Below are 14944 nucleotides of genomic sequence, written 5' to 3'. Positions count from 1 at the left end.
CTGTAGCATCTGAGGCCCAGACATGAAGTGGGACAGAACAAAGACCCGAGCCAGTCTCTTCCCTACTCTGATCTTCATAGTGGAGGACCCCACTGAGATCTCAGAGGCTGACTGCCTAGATTGGAGTTGGCTCCAAATCTGCCATCTCAGTTTCTCATTTAGCTCTTGCCCTGCCATTCTTGATGCTGCCAACAAGGGAAAAGCTAATTTGAGGGTTAGTTAGATCCAGATTCTGAGTTGCAGAAGTGGCTTTCAAGGGCTTAATTTCTAGGAGCACTGCTTTGGGACAAGACTGTCATCTCTAGGATCATTCACCCTTTGGGCAGGGGCCTGGTCTTTGTCCTGTCCCACTTCAAGTCTGGGCCTCAGATGCTGCAGATGGGCCCATGTGCCTGCTCCTCTGGCACCCAAGCTGCACCTTAAGCTGATATAGTTTGCATCTAAGATGTCCCACCAAAGCCTCATGTGGTGGTCACAGGTGGGGCTTTTTCAGAGGTGGCTGGATCTAGAATATGTGATGTTGGAATTGATTCATGGTACAATGCTAGGGTCAAGGGCACTAGGATTAAGCGTATGAATACTACCCCTCCCCCCAAATGACTTGGATAAGATATAAGGAATAGAAAGAATTGTGGTTGCCCCTTGTTGCTTTGCTGTCTTCTGCCTGCCATGAACTGTTTCTTCTCTGCAATCCCTGTCTGCCATGCCACCCTGCCTTGGAGCCAGCTGATTATGTATTGAAACGTCTATGAACTATGAGCTAAATAAGCCTTTTCTCCTTTGACTTTGGGTGTCAGGTGTTTGGGTGTTTCTCTCAGCAATGAAAGAAAAGTAAGACATTAGCCATCAGATGTTCTCCTCTGAGCCAGAGCCACCTGAGGCTTGAGGCCAGACAGACTTAAGGACAGGGCTTCTCAGACTTTAAACTTTTTCATTAAGTAATCCTAATGACAGAGGAGCGTAAACAGACCCCTAGAAGTGTACATACTTGGCCCAAAGTGACTCTCAGCAAACCAAAATAAATTAACTATCTTAAATTCAGGCAGGTTTGCCATGTTATGCAGATACTATCACTTTGTTATTTATTCATTATTATTTTTGTGTTACTTGGGGTTGAAACCAGGAAGAATTGAGCTACATCCAAGCCCTTTTTATTTTGAAAAAGGATCTCACTAGGGGCCAGGGATTTAGCTCAGTGGCGCTGCGCCTGCCTGGCAAGTGCAAGGTCCTGAATTTGATCCTTGGTACTGGAAAAAGGATCTTGCTAAATTGCCCAGGTTGACCTTGAACTCATGATCCTCCTGCCTCAGGCTCCTGAGTAGCAGGAATAATAGGCATGCACCACTTCTCCCAACTTATTTTGTTTTTTAAATAAAAATACTGTAACATTTTTAGCCGGGTGTAATGACATGTAATCCCAGCACTCAGGACACAGAGGCAGGAGGTAACGCTGTGAGTTTGAGGCCAACCTGGGCTACAACAGTGAGACCTTGACTCTTCCACTGAAGGTCAATATGAACCCCCATTATTAACCTGTGGCTTTGTGTTCCCCTGGTATAAACTAAGTTGAGAAGTCTGGCCTCACGGTATAAGTGTGAGCACTGCTCAGTTTCTTCTTTCTAGTTTCTTCTTTCTAGCCCCTTGGGCCAAAATGGAACCGTGTCCTGAAGGAATAACAAAATAACAAAGCCTAGGATCCTGAGGCAGGTTAAGGATAAAATGTTCAGATGGGGGTGGGGGTAGTGTCTTCAGTGATCCAATCAAGTTGAAGGACTCCCAGAGCCCATTGTGATCTCTGGGGGCCAGGAGCATCATATTTGGCCCACTTCCAAAAGTGGTGCCCTAGAAGGAGGCCCCTCTTGCACTTTTTCTTTCTTTCTTCTAGCAGTTGCCCCAGTCCTTCTCATTATACACCCATGCCAACCCCCTAGCTGCCCGCCTGGAATAACTGGAAACTTTCCCAGGTATTGGGTGACCTCTAAAAGGTATTGTGTGCATCTAAAAGGGCAAGAAAAAGGCCAGATGCTGATCACTGAATTCCAGGAAATAGAGACTTTGCACCTTAGCTCATTTATGGTGGAAACAATTAATCATGTAGCTTCATAAAAGGGAGTAAACTTTGGAGAGTTCAAGTTACATGCTTTAGCCACACAGTCAGTGGCCAGCTGAGGGTTCAATCCAGATCTGTCTGATTCTGAAGCCCAGGCTCAGGACCACCATGCTTTCTGTCTGGTTGGAAAGGAGATTTGGTGGATGGTTTGAGGAGCCTTTGGGGAGACACTCAAAATGCAGAACCCAACAGGAGGAAGAAAACTGGGTCTGTGAAGAGGCTCGAACCGACGGTAATAGAAAGTCATAATGGAGGATGCAGGGTCCCGGGTGTGAAAACCTCAGAGGCCCCCTAAAACTGCTCCCTGCCCTAAAGGCATCTAAAATACAACCTGAGGGCCAGGGATTTAGCTCAGTGGTTCCGGCGCCTGCCTTGCAAGCAAAAGGTCCCGAGTTCCATCCCCGGTACCAAAAAATAAAATAAAATACAACCTTACTATATGCCCTGCTTCAGTGTTTCCATCCCTTACTATCCAGCAGAGGGCAGAATCCGAACTCCTCCCCGCAGCCCCGGCCTCTGGGAGCTCACCAGCCTCTCATCCTCTCCTCTCACCATGTTTCCGGGCTCCTCTCTAGTTCCTGGACTTCTCAGCCTGTTGAATTGTTCCCAGCCTCTTGCCTAGGAGCCCTCGTCCTCCTCCTCCACCCGTTCCCCAATCCACTTCTGTCCCAGTGGCTTCCTTGAAAGTTGCCTCCTCTAAAGCTGGCATGACTCCCCTGAGAGTCTGGCGCCCTGTGCTCCCCAGCCCCTTGACTTCGCACACAGCACTGCAGCGTGGCTTGTCTGCTTGTGGCCTCCTCGCTGAGCTCAGAGCCCAGCCCCACACCAAGCTCAGCAGCAGCTCCCCAACTAATGCCTTGATCTCTGTATTCCACATTTTGCATTTAAGAGGAGTTACTCAGCCCCTCTCAGCCTCAGGGATCTCATCTGTAAAATGGGAGAAACGGAATCTACTTCATAGAATTACCATGGAACAAATCTGAGCATGCAGGAAAAGTTCCTAGCACATTGTGACAACGGATTGATGAAGAAATGACAATTGGCGATTGTTTTCAAATATGCACATTGCTGTTTCTGCCTTAAGCCCTGGCAAATGCTGCTATCTCCCAGTCTGGAGTGGAGAGGGGCACAGCAGGATTAGGGGAGCGGAGGTCACGCGTTGGCAGAGGATCAGCTTTGCTTTGCGCTAACCGGGTCTGGCTTCACTGCCGCAGTGACCACCCTTTGCTCAGTCCTCCGGGGTTGTGTAGAAGAAGAGCACGGATGTCCAGCACAGGGCACACACTGGGCGCCTGCCAGTAACTGAGAGGACTGGTAAGGGTCAGAAGGACAGAAGTGGGGAAGGGGGAGACGGGGAACTTGGGGGGGGGGTGCAGGGGTATGAGGCGAGAGTCGGAACGAAACCAGAAGCTTCGAGGCCTCTCTGATCCTTTTCTCCTACTCTTCCAGGTTGGAGCTAAAATCCCGCAGGGAGAGTCTGGAGGGAGGTGAAGGTCGAGGCTTGGGATTAAGGACGCGGTCCAGGGACGCGCCAGGGAATCCGTCGGGCTCAGGGACCCAGCGGACGCCCCCCTCCGTCCGCCGCCTCCCGCCGGCGCGAGCGGGCGGGCGCGCTCCGCGGGGACAGCAGGGCTCAGCGCGACCCTCGGATCCGCAGCTGCCCCCGCGCCCCAGCCCGCCGCCGCTGGCCAGCCGGGGGCGCCCCCTGCTCTCTCCCCCCGGGCGGGGGAGCCGGGGGCAGCGCCGGAGCCCGGGGGGAGCGCGGCCCCGCCGGCCGGCCCGGGCAGGGGGCAGCAGGACGGCCCCGGTAAGCGACCGGGGCGGGGGCGGGGGCGGGGGCGGGGGGTGGGGGCGCGGGCGGCCACGTGAGCGCCGCTGCCTGGCCGGGGATGCTGCGAGGCGCTGGAGGCGGAGAGCGAGCTGGGTTCCTGCCTCCCCCCCAAACTCCCACCAATCAGGTCATGGGGAGCCCAGCGTCCTCCGATGCACCCCCCACCCCCGACACCCTCGGGCGAACGTGATGGGGACAAACAGCCGGCCAGACTTGTGACCCGGTCCTCGCGATCCACAAAAGCCCCAGCCCTCTTCGCTCTGGGGGCAGGAACCCAGGTGACCAGGAGAGAAGGGGTCAGGAACCCGGCTCTGGCCCCAGTGCGTGGCCCCGGTCCCTTGCTGGACACTGTCTGCAGACTCACTGCAGAGTGCAGGCCTTGGGGAGGGAGCTCCGGGGCCTGGGCCCTGCTTCCTAGGGCAGTACCCTCCATCCCCACCCAACCTGGCATGTGGGCTTAGTAAATGCTTAGACGTAGGACTTTACCCCGGAGGAAAGAGGGGGCATTGGTCACCTCGGAGCTGGGGACGGAGCCACTGTTAGGCCTGGTGAGTTCCTGGCCCCTGCTAAGGGGCCTCTCTTGCACCCTGGCTCCTTGGGCTGTTCCCAGGTTTCATCTGTGCTACTCCCCACAAAGGGCGGGTTTCTGGGTGGGGAATGTGGTGTCCCAGAGAACCTGCAGGTAGGGTGCATACTAGAAACCTCTAATTACCACACCCAGGAAGAGGCCCGGGAGACTGGTGTTCCCTGCCCTTTCTTCCTCCCTTAAGACTGCCCCCTCCCCACCTGCTTGTGCTGTTATATAATTAACCCAGCTCTGTCTCTCTGCCTCCCTGTTGGGTGTCCAGGGATGCGGGTGGAGGGGGGGACCTAGGGGCCTGGAGGGACATACAGGGATGAGGAATTGATACTTCCCCACACAAGTGTACAGGCACCTGTTGGGAAAGGAATCCACAGGGCACAGAGGAGATCGGGGTCCTAGACTTAGTTGACAATTCAACTGTTTATGAGGTCTTCACTTCCCTAAGTCTATGGGGTTCTGTTTTTGTTTCCCTTCAATAAAATGTGAAGAATCTCTCTCACACACAGTACGTGTATGAGAGCCTATGCAACAGTGGCTAGTGACACCCCCCCCCCCCCCGCAGGATTGCTAGGAGGTCCCTAGCAGTGTGACTATGGAAAACCTTAAATGAGCAAAGGGCCCCTGCATGTACCAGTAGCCACTGTTTAATGTTACTTACTCTCTGCCAGGTACTGTGCTTCACATGCTCAGCCTACCAACACCCTGTGAAGTTTCTTGCAGTGACCTGAGGTCACACACACTTTAGGTGAATGGCAGAGCTGGGAATCAATCACTGGTGGTTCTCACTCCAAATCCTGCCCTTTATTTACTATAATGCATACATACCTACCCACCCCTAGTGTGAGTCCTTTGAACCAGGACAGCCTGCAGGACATTCAGCTGGGAATTGCCCAGATATGGAAAGAATACGCATCCACAGGAAAAGGAAACACACATGCATGACCCCATCAAAACCCAGCAAACCATGGCGGGGATTTAGCTCAGTGGTTTCACTGCCTGCTGTGCAAGTGCAAGGACCCAAGTTTGATCCCCGGTACCAAAAAGAAAAAACCAAAACCCAGCAAACCTATCTGTCCCAGACCTACCTAGCAATCATTAGGGTCACATCCCCAACAGAAAGCGAAAGGTTTACAACTTTGGACTAAAAAATTTACTGGGATTATCTCAGAAAGAAGGACTGTTGACCCTACTTATGTCCAGAGCACAGCTCTGACTAGGCAAGTGATTTGCCCAGTGGCCATCTGATAGGAAACTTCAAAGCTGGGGTTTATAACCAAGATCCAGAAGTCATGGAAACTGAGCAAGCAAGGAGCTAATGAATTCCTGTCAAGGCTATTCCTTAGCAGCTCTTTCCTAGGCACTGGCTGTATTCGAGTTCCTCTGAGCTCCAAGGGGTCCCCTCAGCCTTTAGGAGTCACCATCTAGAACCACTAAACTTGAAAATGGAAGTGCTGCAACATTCTAAAAAGGAGTAGCTGCCATTCCTAACTGTGTGTGTGACTTTGGGCACAGTGAGTCTGCTCTAACATTGGAATAGTAATAGCATCTCCATTAGGGACGTTGTATTGACGAAGGATAAATAACTGAGATGTGAGAACAGTAAGTGCTCTGTGGTGCTGCTCTCCAGTGTCAACGTGGGTATACAGTATAGTGATTCTCCAGTGGGAAATGGGAGCATTTTTGTCATCCTGAGACCATTCCTGGCAGTTAGTTCCTGGAGCTGCCATGAAAGAAGTACAATGCCCTGTAATGTGGGGACAGTCCTGCACAAGAAAGAATCCTCTGCCCACAAAATGCTAAGAGTTCCCGCACCGGGGTGCACTTACCTCATCTCAGCCCTTCAGGATGAGACTGAGACTCAGAGGAGTTGCTGTTTTGTCCAGGCTCAGTGGAAAAGCTGAGATTTGAACCCAAGTCTGGTGCTCTTTCCACTACTGTGCAGCCTGCCTTGGTTGGAGAGTCAGACTGGGTGAAGAGTGAGATCAAAATGTTAGTTGGAATGTCCAGGCAAGTTGGAGAAGGAAGGACAGACGGGGAGGTTTTGGATAGGTGTAGTCAAGGGTTCTGGGAAAGGGAAGGCATTCCAAATGGCAGTGAATGACAGCTTCAGCAAATCCCAGAGGCAGAAAAGTGCAAGACCTGTCCAGGGATAAGCCAGTGCACTAAGCCCACCTCTTATTCCCCAGTCCAGGTGGAGGCCGCAGAGGTCCCAGGGCAAGCAGAGGCAGCAATGATTGGTCCTGACGGTGGCTGAGCCCCCAGCCCCTGGAATATGCAGCCCGGGGGAGCCCCAGGCAAGGACGCGGTGGCGGAGTGGGGCGGGAGGCATGGTCTCCACCTACCGGGTGGCTGTGCTGGGGGCACGAGGCGTGGGCAAGAGTGCCATCGTGCGCCAGTTCTTGTACAACGAGTTCAGCGACGTCTGCGTGCCCACCACCGCCCGCCGCCTCTACCTGCCTGCTGTGGTCATGAACGGCCATGTGCACGACCTCCAGATCCTGGACTTCCCACCCATCAGCGCCTTCCCTGTCAACACGCTGCAGGTAGGTGGCTCTGGGAGTCAGGGGGTCATGGGACAGTAGGGTAGTAGAGTGGAGGAGGCTGGACTCCAGCGGCTTCAGCTCTGGACCTATTGCCGGGCCCCACAGCTGGGTTTGAGAGCTCCATGCTGCACATTGAGCCTCCCTGCTTACAGCTGTCCCAGGAAGCTGTTCTTTTGTGTGCTAGCTCATTCAACAAATATTTGATGACTGCTTAATGTGTGCCAGGCCCTGCACTGGCCACCAACACAGAATGGTCAGCAAAACAGATAAAGAATTTGCTTTCAAGGAACTCATGGTCTAGTGAGGAAAGACTAATAGGGGATGATTAGATAGTGTTAGAAGTGCTGTGATTGGAGGAGATGAGCAAGATAAAGCAGCTCTTCAGGAGGCATCTATCTAACCCACTTGGGTGGGGTGGCAGGGTCACAGGATGTGATGTCTCAGTTACATAGGTTTAGGCAGACCAGGGGCAGTGGGGAAGCCTCGGCTGTTCCTAGTACAGCCCTAGCCACTCCTTGGTCATCAGCTGTAGAAGAGATTGCAGAATAGGTTGGGACCTGAGAATGCGTTCTCAGACCCAAATTAGGTCTTTTTCTCCAGGGCCTCTGCTCCTAGGTGGTACCCTGCCCCCTCCCCACCTCGGAGCCACCTGCTGAGCACCCTCCCCATAGGGTTTGGATTTAAGACCCCAGTGCCCTTGCTTATGGTGTACCTTCCCCCAGCCTGCTGGGACCAGGCCCTCCTCTCTCTCTACCTCTGGCTGAGGCACAGTGGGGAGCTGAGCTTTAAGACATGCTTGCTCACAAGAGAAGCCTCTGACCAGAGTGTGCAGAGGCTTGCAAAGAATCTCAGTGGCGGAGACCCAAAAGGCAGAGGACAAGCCTTTCAGACACAGCAGTCTCAGGCCTCTAGGGAGGCTGGGGCTCGCACTAGCAGGAGCTGCGGTCTCAGCAAGCCTGAGCAGCAGGGCTTTGGCCCAGCCTGCCAGAGACAATGTCTCTCCCATTCCGGTTGCCTGGGGTCAGCACCAAGACAAAAGGCTGATCCAGGCACCTGGCCCAGAAACAGTGCAGCTGAGACCATCAGGGCAAGTAGATCTGGGGTCAGGTCCTTCTCATTCTCTAACCGAGACTTTGATGGCAGTCTTAGCAGACATGCAAATCGGGCTGCAAGCCTGCCCTCTGAGCTTTGTTTCTTTTTTCACATTTAGTTGTATATTTATTTTTAATGTAATTTTAACTTGGGAATAGGTAAGATACAATCAGTAAAAGTCCAAACTGTGGCCCAGAGAAACCTTGATCCCATTCCTGCTCCTCCACCCCATGGTTACTCTCTGTAACTCTTCTCATTGGCTTTCCATTCATACTTCCAGGGCTTCTTTACTCGAATAAGAAATTGTATTCTTATTCCACCCCCTTTTTACATAAGAATAAAAACCATACTGTTATGTTCCTTGTTTTTGTTTTGTTGGATTAATTCAGTGCCTTCTACATGTTAAGTGGGCACTCTACCACCGAGCCCTGTACCTTGGTTTTTTGTTTGTTGTAGGATCTCACCATGTTGCCCATGCTGGCCTTGAGCTCAAAATCCTCCTGTGTCAACCTCTTGAGCAGCCAGATCACAGCACAGCACACCACTGTACATCCCCCCACCCTTTTAAGCATTATTACATCGGGATATTATTGTATCTAGAGGGCTTCCTCATTATTTTTTCCTGTCTACACTGTATTCTAATGAAGAGATGTTCCATGGGTCCCCCCTTGTTGGACAAGTGGGTGGTTTCCAATCTTGGGCTGTTTTGAGCAATGCCACAATGAATAGCCTAATACATAAGTCACTTTGTACATAGGTAGTTATATCTGTGGGATTGATTCCTGGAAATGGGCATGGCTGGGTCAAAGGGTAAATGCAACTGGAATTTGGAAGATGTCTCCAGATTCCCTTCTACAAATGTTGCACAAGTGCTCCTGCAGAGGATGTACCTGAGAGCCCATTTCTCTAAAGTCTCACCATCAGAGTATATCATCAAACTTTTGGATTTCTGACAACCTGAGAGATGAATTCTGATAGTCTCAGTGTGGTCTTTATTTGCATTATGATTCTGAGTGAAGTGGGTGCTTTGGCAGCACATATACTAAAGATTATGAGTTAAGTTGAGCATTTTCCCATATATCTGGCTGCCTTTGTGTTTCCTTTTCTCATGTCACTTGCCCACTTTTCTATTGGACTTTTGACCTTTTCTTTTTTTTGGTACCGGGGATCAAACTCAGGACCTTGTGCTTTCAAGGCAGGCAGCAGAACCACTGAGCTAAATCCCTGACCCCTGACCTTTTCATCCTTGATTGATCCTGACCTTTTCATCCTTGACTGATCCTTATCTTAGACTCTAGGATATCTAAGATTTTACTCTGAGGCACAGATAAGGGACTATGAACAAAGAAACACTCAAGAACCTTGATGGATGCTGTCTTAAAATAAAATAATGCATTCTTCCCCTATGCCAGGTGAGATGAGATCCAGCCCAAGAGTGGCACTTCACTTGCTGGGCCCAAGATTCAGTTGTTGCTGGACCTAAGATTCAGATTCAGTTATTCCTTTCACAGCTAGGTCTCCTGTTGCCCTCTCTCTCTCTCTCTCTCTCTCTCTCTCTCTCTCATATTGAACCCAAACAAAGCCTTGCACATGCTAGGCAAATGTTCTGCCACTAAGCTGTATGGTCAACCCCTCCTTTTCTGTGTTCTGAGGAACGAATTAGAACCCCGCAGAGAGCAAGCTGGAAGGAAAACAACTTTCTTGATTCCTCCCCTCAGTCAAGGGGCGAAGGGACAACCTAGCCAATCAGAAGTCTTCTGTCGCTCCCTTTTGGAAGCCCTCAGAGAGGAGTGAGTGGGAGGCAGCCTGGAGGTCTCCTTGAGGAGGCGGTGTGTTGGGAAGAGGTGGGGCTGTCACCCTCAAAGGCTGCCAGCTGAGGCGGGGGGGGGGGGCTTGCAGAGAGTGGGGCCTCCCTCCCGCTTCTCGGGAGGAACCACATTCACAGGCAGGCCACCTGCTCCCACACCACTCTGTCCCACAGATCCCAGCTTCCCAGGCCTGGGAGGAAACAGGCTCGTGGTACCCTACAGTTTTAGATTTGTCCTCAGCACCCTCCCCCAGCACCAAAAAGTAAAACCTCAGCACAAAGGAAGGATGCCACATCATCTCCCTGGGGAATCCACTGCAGCATCTTCCAAGCATTTGAGTTGCAAGTGCTATTCTGAAGTTGAACTTCACTCCTCGTGACTGCCATCAAAATCTGTCCCCTTGTATTTGTTCCTCCAGGGTAAGAATCAGTGAAAGTCTTCCTTTGTGGCCAGCCCTTGTCACAACTAAACTCCAGCTGTGATAGGAGACATTCCTTCACCTTCCTTCATTCTGTCTTATTCTTTCTCTTTCTGTGTGGTGTGTGTGTGTGTATGTGTGCACGCACTAGGGATGGGACCCAGAACCTCACACATACAAGACCTGTGCTCCATCACTGACTTACACCTCCCTACTAGTCTTTTGTGTGGGCCCTTGAGGGAGAAGTCCGTGGTTCCCTTTGCCCTTGAAGGCCTCTGCCCACCTAACTTCAGGGACCTCCCTCTTTTAGCACACTGGCTGTCTGAAACTCCCTGCAATCACATCTACTGGCAGGTTAATTAGCTAATTAATCTCTTCAGGAACTTTCCCTGTAGCACATTCAGCATTTCTGTAGGCCTGTTCATCTTGAGCTACAGTCCCTCCCTAAGAAGTTGCCACAAACTAACATTCAAGATGTTCCCTCTACTGAAGCTGCCCTGGGGGTCTGTTCTACATGCATGTTTTCTCTGCATGTTTTTTACTTCTCAACCATGAGGGCAAAGGAGGAGAATACACACAAAGGGGCACATCAGGTAACAATCTAAGAGCAGTGTTAGGTCAAGAGTTGCATTGATCCCAGCTTGGACCTGGTGGGATTCAGCACCACAGAGAGCTCACTGCCCAAGGTAGCGCAATTAATAAAAGCTAACAGTGAGTGCTATCCTAGATACAGAACAGAATAGGGAAGCCAAGCATGGTAGCACCATGTAATACCACCACTCTGGAAGGCTGAGCCAGGAGGACCACAAGTTCAAGCCCAGCCTGGGCAACTTAGAGACTTAGTGAAATCCTGTCTCAAAATTAAAAAACTAAAAAAGGGCTGGGGTTGTAGTTCATTGCAAAGGTCTTGGGTTAAAAAAGAGAGAGAAAAAATAATAGAAAGGAGTGTGTAAAATGAACAAGTCTCGCTCTGGCCCTCTTGGAAGCCCACAGTAGATGTGGAAAACTGGAATTGGAACAGCTTTAGCCAAAGGTTGTTAGAACAGGAGATGAAGGGAGTGTTTCCGTGCTTGCCAGCAGGGTGGCAAATCGGGAAGATTTATTGAAGGAGGACTTCAGCTGAGGATTGAAGGTAGGGTTTCAACAGGTCCTACAACTAGTTCAAAGCTGGGCTCGTAGAGGCACTTAATAAATGTACCAGTTGATGGATGAGAGGACAAAATGTCACTGGACAGACCTAATGTCTACACACACACACACGATAGTACAGTGGCCCTGGAAGTCAGTTAACATGACTTACCATTCTGCCTTGGGGTGAGGGGGTTTCAGCACCAGGCACCTCCATTCCCACTGGGCTTGGCCTGGTGGGCAAGGAGAGCAGGCATGAGGCTTCAGCTGCAGGGGCAGGCCATGAGAGCACTCTTGGCTGGGGTGGGGGACCCTCACAGCTGCTCTGACTCTGGTGTTGCTGGGGGTGTTGCAGGAGTGGGCAGATGCCTGCTGCAGGGGACTCCGGAGCGTCCACGCCTACATCCTGGTCTACGACATCTGCTGCTTTGACAGCTTTGAGTACGTCAAGACTATCCGCCAGCAGATCCTGGAGACGAGGTGAGGGGCTATGACAGTCTAGTGCCACCTCTGTGGATGCTCCAGTGCTATCCTGGCCCCGAGGAAATGGGACAGTGAGTGGGAGGATGCAGGGGAAGTATATGTGCCCTGTTTCCCATACAAACTCTCAAACATGCATACATTCATATTTTCCTGTCCTCACTTCTGTTGACTCATTTTGGGACCACAAGAACAAGATTGCTAGGGCCAGTTGACAAGTGAGCCTCAGTTTCCTCATCTGTAAAATAGGAACAACTACCTATTTTGGATCAGTTGTGCTGATTAGAGAATGTAACTCACACCAAGGGCTCAGGGCTGCACATGGAACAGGACACAGAGTAGTACAGAGTCCAGTGCTTGTAAGACTGGCCGGGTTTTGAGATTCCTGCCTCGCCCCGCAGGGTGATTGGCACCTCGGAGACGCCCATCATCATCGTGGGCAACAAGCGGGACCTGCAGCGCGGACGCGTGATCCCACGCTGGAACGTGTCGCACTTGGTGCGCAAGACCTGGAAGTGCGGCTACGTGGAGTGCTCAGCCAAGTACAACTGGCACATCCTGCTGCTCTTCAGCGAGCTGCTCAAGAGCGTCGGCTGCGCCCGCTGCAAACACGTGCACGCCGCCCTGCGCTTCCAGGGCGCGCTGCGCCGCAACCGCTGCGCCATCATGTGAGGCCGGGCGCCCTGCCTTGCCGCCGGCTGCAGCCTGAGGCCCGGCAGAGGGCAGCGCGGCGCGCGAGGAGCCGGCGGGAATCGAGCTCTGAGGGTCCGGGCCCGGAGCGCCCCCGCAGCCACGCACCTCCACTGCAAGGCGAGGGCGAGAGGGAGCCTCCGCGGAACTCCTCCGCCTCCCCTTCTCCCGCGTTTGTCTTCCTGGGACAACCACCTTCAGTCTAGCTAGCGTAGGCCCGGCCAGCCTGAGCGGGTGCCGCAGCCTTTTGGGACGGGGTGAGCGTGTGAAATGGAGGGCGGGGTGAGCAGGTGCTGCTGCCTTGGCCGGGCCCCCGCCGGTCCCCTCCAGAGTGTCCGTCTTTGTCCCGTGTCCTCCTTTCCCCGTGTCTGTCTGCCCAACTGTCTGTTCTTCCTTGTCTTATCCGCCCCCCGCTCTCCCGCCCCACCCCAGCTCCGCTCACAGGGCTCTCATTTTGTCCATCCCCTTGTCGCAGATCCTGGCAGCTTCGCGATGCCAGGCCATCTGACCGTCGGCGCCACTGGCACAGGGCAGAGAGATGCAGGTGGCCCACGGACCGGACCGCAACCAAGAGGTCTAAGGGTTGAGGTCCCAGATGCGTCAGGGGGAGAAGGCTGAGCTTCCTGCTCCCAGGGAGACCTCCCTGCCCAACAGCCCCCAGAGACACAACAACCTACCTTCCAGCCTTAACTCGATGGTCCGTCCCTGCCGGGTGCCCCTCACCCCCTTCCTGACCCCAAAGCCAGATCACCCCCCGGGTTAAAATTTTTGTTTCGTTTTAACAGCGTGGGGAGGGAATTCCCCAAAGGATAGATTCCTTCCGATTCCTTCCCGTGCCAGGTTCCAGCCCTCCGTTACCTCCTGCCCCAGGGGATCTGCCTGACTGGGGGATGTGGAATTCTAGGGGTCTGTTGGTGGTGGGCAGAGGGGTGCCCAGGAGGGGGTCAGGTTGTGCCAGTGACGATTCTGTCTCCCCACCCCACCCCACTCTGCTTACCCCAAATTCTGCCTGCCTCAGATCTCAGGGTAGCCTGACTGTTCTGGGCAGGAGCTGGGAAGGGAATCATGGGACCCCTGTGCCTGGGGGAGATGCCTGCATCCCCACCTGTGGGTGGAGGCCCTCAGGATCTGACACCCCTGTCCCAACACCAGTTAGCCCTACGCCCTAATTCACTCCACCCCATTTTCTCCGGCTGCCTGGCCGGGTTTCTACCTCTCGTCACCGGAGCTGATCACTGTCAGTTTTGTACAGATTTAGAAATAACAATAATAATGATTCTAGGAAGTGCCCTGAGGGGTTAACGGGGGGCTTGGAGAGAAAGAGAAACGGTGCCATGTCCCTTGCCCCCCGGCCAAAGGAGGTTCTCTTTGAGGCTGAGCCCTTCCCTGGTCCAGTGGGAGGATATCAGGGACCCTTGGTTAAAGGAGGAGGCCACATGGAACAATCCAGCTTTGGCCAGCTCAGCCAAGGCTGCAGCACATAAGCCAGGAAATCAGGTAGCCCAGTGTGATGGCGAGGAGCCTGGGGGAAGGGTCACCACTGGGCCTTTACCACTAAGACCCAGCGTGTGGGGAATCAATGATTCTCTCTTCCACTTCCCCCACTGGTCCCCACCCCGTCCCCCCACTGGGGGCAGCACAGCCCTACAGCAGCTGCCCCGACTTTGGGCAGACCATTGCACTGGGTTTTAGTCCCTGCTGTGCTGCACGACTGGGCAAATGTCTTGCCCTCTCTGAGCCTCCCTCTGAAACAGAGGCGGTGGCTCCCCTCCTCCACACTTTAGAGTGGCCAGGAGGGTAAGGAAGAGGGCTGCCCGCTCTTGTCTTCGCACCCTTGTCCCCTGGTCCACCAGAGGGATGGAGGGGAAGGATGACAGCGTCTCCTATGCCCACTTACCCCCAACTCTGAGGCACCTGAGGTAAGGGTGGGGGACTCAGGCCTCTGGCTGCCCACTGTGGGAACCACTGGAATGTATCCCCCAACAGGCTCCCCATCACACCCTGTGCTTTGCCCCAGTTCTTGGATTTCAGGTCCCTCCACGCCCATTCTGAGTCTCTGTCCTTCCCCCTTCCCCACCAGGGTTTCCCACCACAGGGTCTGGAAGTGTGTGTGATGCCCATTAGGCTGTTATCAGAAGTCAGATTAAACATCAGGGAGTGTTTCCCTTGTTTCTGTACCAAGGTGTTGGCTCTGTTCCACGTGGAAGGAGGGGAGGGGTCGCTACAATACCTGCCTGCTGAGCTGTGTGTGGCAGGAGGGT

At 53.1% G+C, this 14944-nt stretch overlaps 1 protein-coding gene across 6 annotated transcripts; it reads left to right on the top strand.

The window, feature by feature from the left end:
* Nucleotides 1-3805: 3805 nt before the first annotated feature.
* Rasl10b (RAS like family 10 member B) lies at nt 3806-14860 on the top strand. Of its 6 annotated transcripts, none has more exons than XM_087191480.1 (4): nt 3806-3917; nt 6711-7067; nt 11869-11993; nt 12395-14860. In XM_087191480.1, the coding sequence occupies exons 2-4, from the start codon at nt 6852-6854 to the stop codon at nt 12663-12665; spliced, it is 612 nt and encodes a 203-aa protein (XP_087047606.1). In that variant the 5' UTR covers nt 3806-3917; nt 6711-6851; the 3' UTR covers nt 12666-14860. The 6 variants fall into 6 exon arrangements, with proteins under 6 accessions (XP_087047606.1, XP_087047607.1, XP_087047609.1 ...); XM_087191481.1 differs by having other exon boundaries at nt 3823-3917; nt 6716-7067; XM_087191483.1 differs by lacking the exon at nt 3806-3917 and adding an exon at nt 4002-4219.
* The last annotated feature ends 84 nt before the right edge of the window (nt 14861-14944 follow it).

Source organism: Heterocephalus glaber, unplaced genomic scaffold (assembly GCF_053883595.1).
Source record: "Heterocephalus glaber isolate CG9 unplaced genomic scaffold, H.glaber_assembly_v1.0 deba00001564, whole genome shotgun sequence".
NCBI classification, from domain to species: Eukaryota; Metazoa; Chordata; class Mammalia; order Rodentia; family Bathyergidae; genus Heterocephalus; species Heterocephalus glaber.
The sequence above is the reverse complement of the archived record's forward strand: the minus strand, read 5'-3'. Positions and strand labels throughout refer to the sequence as shown.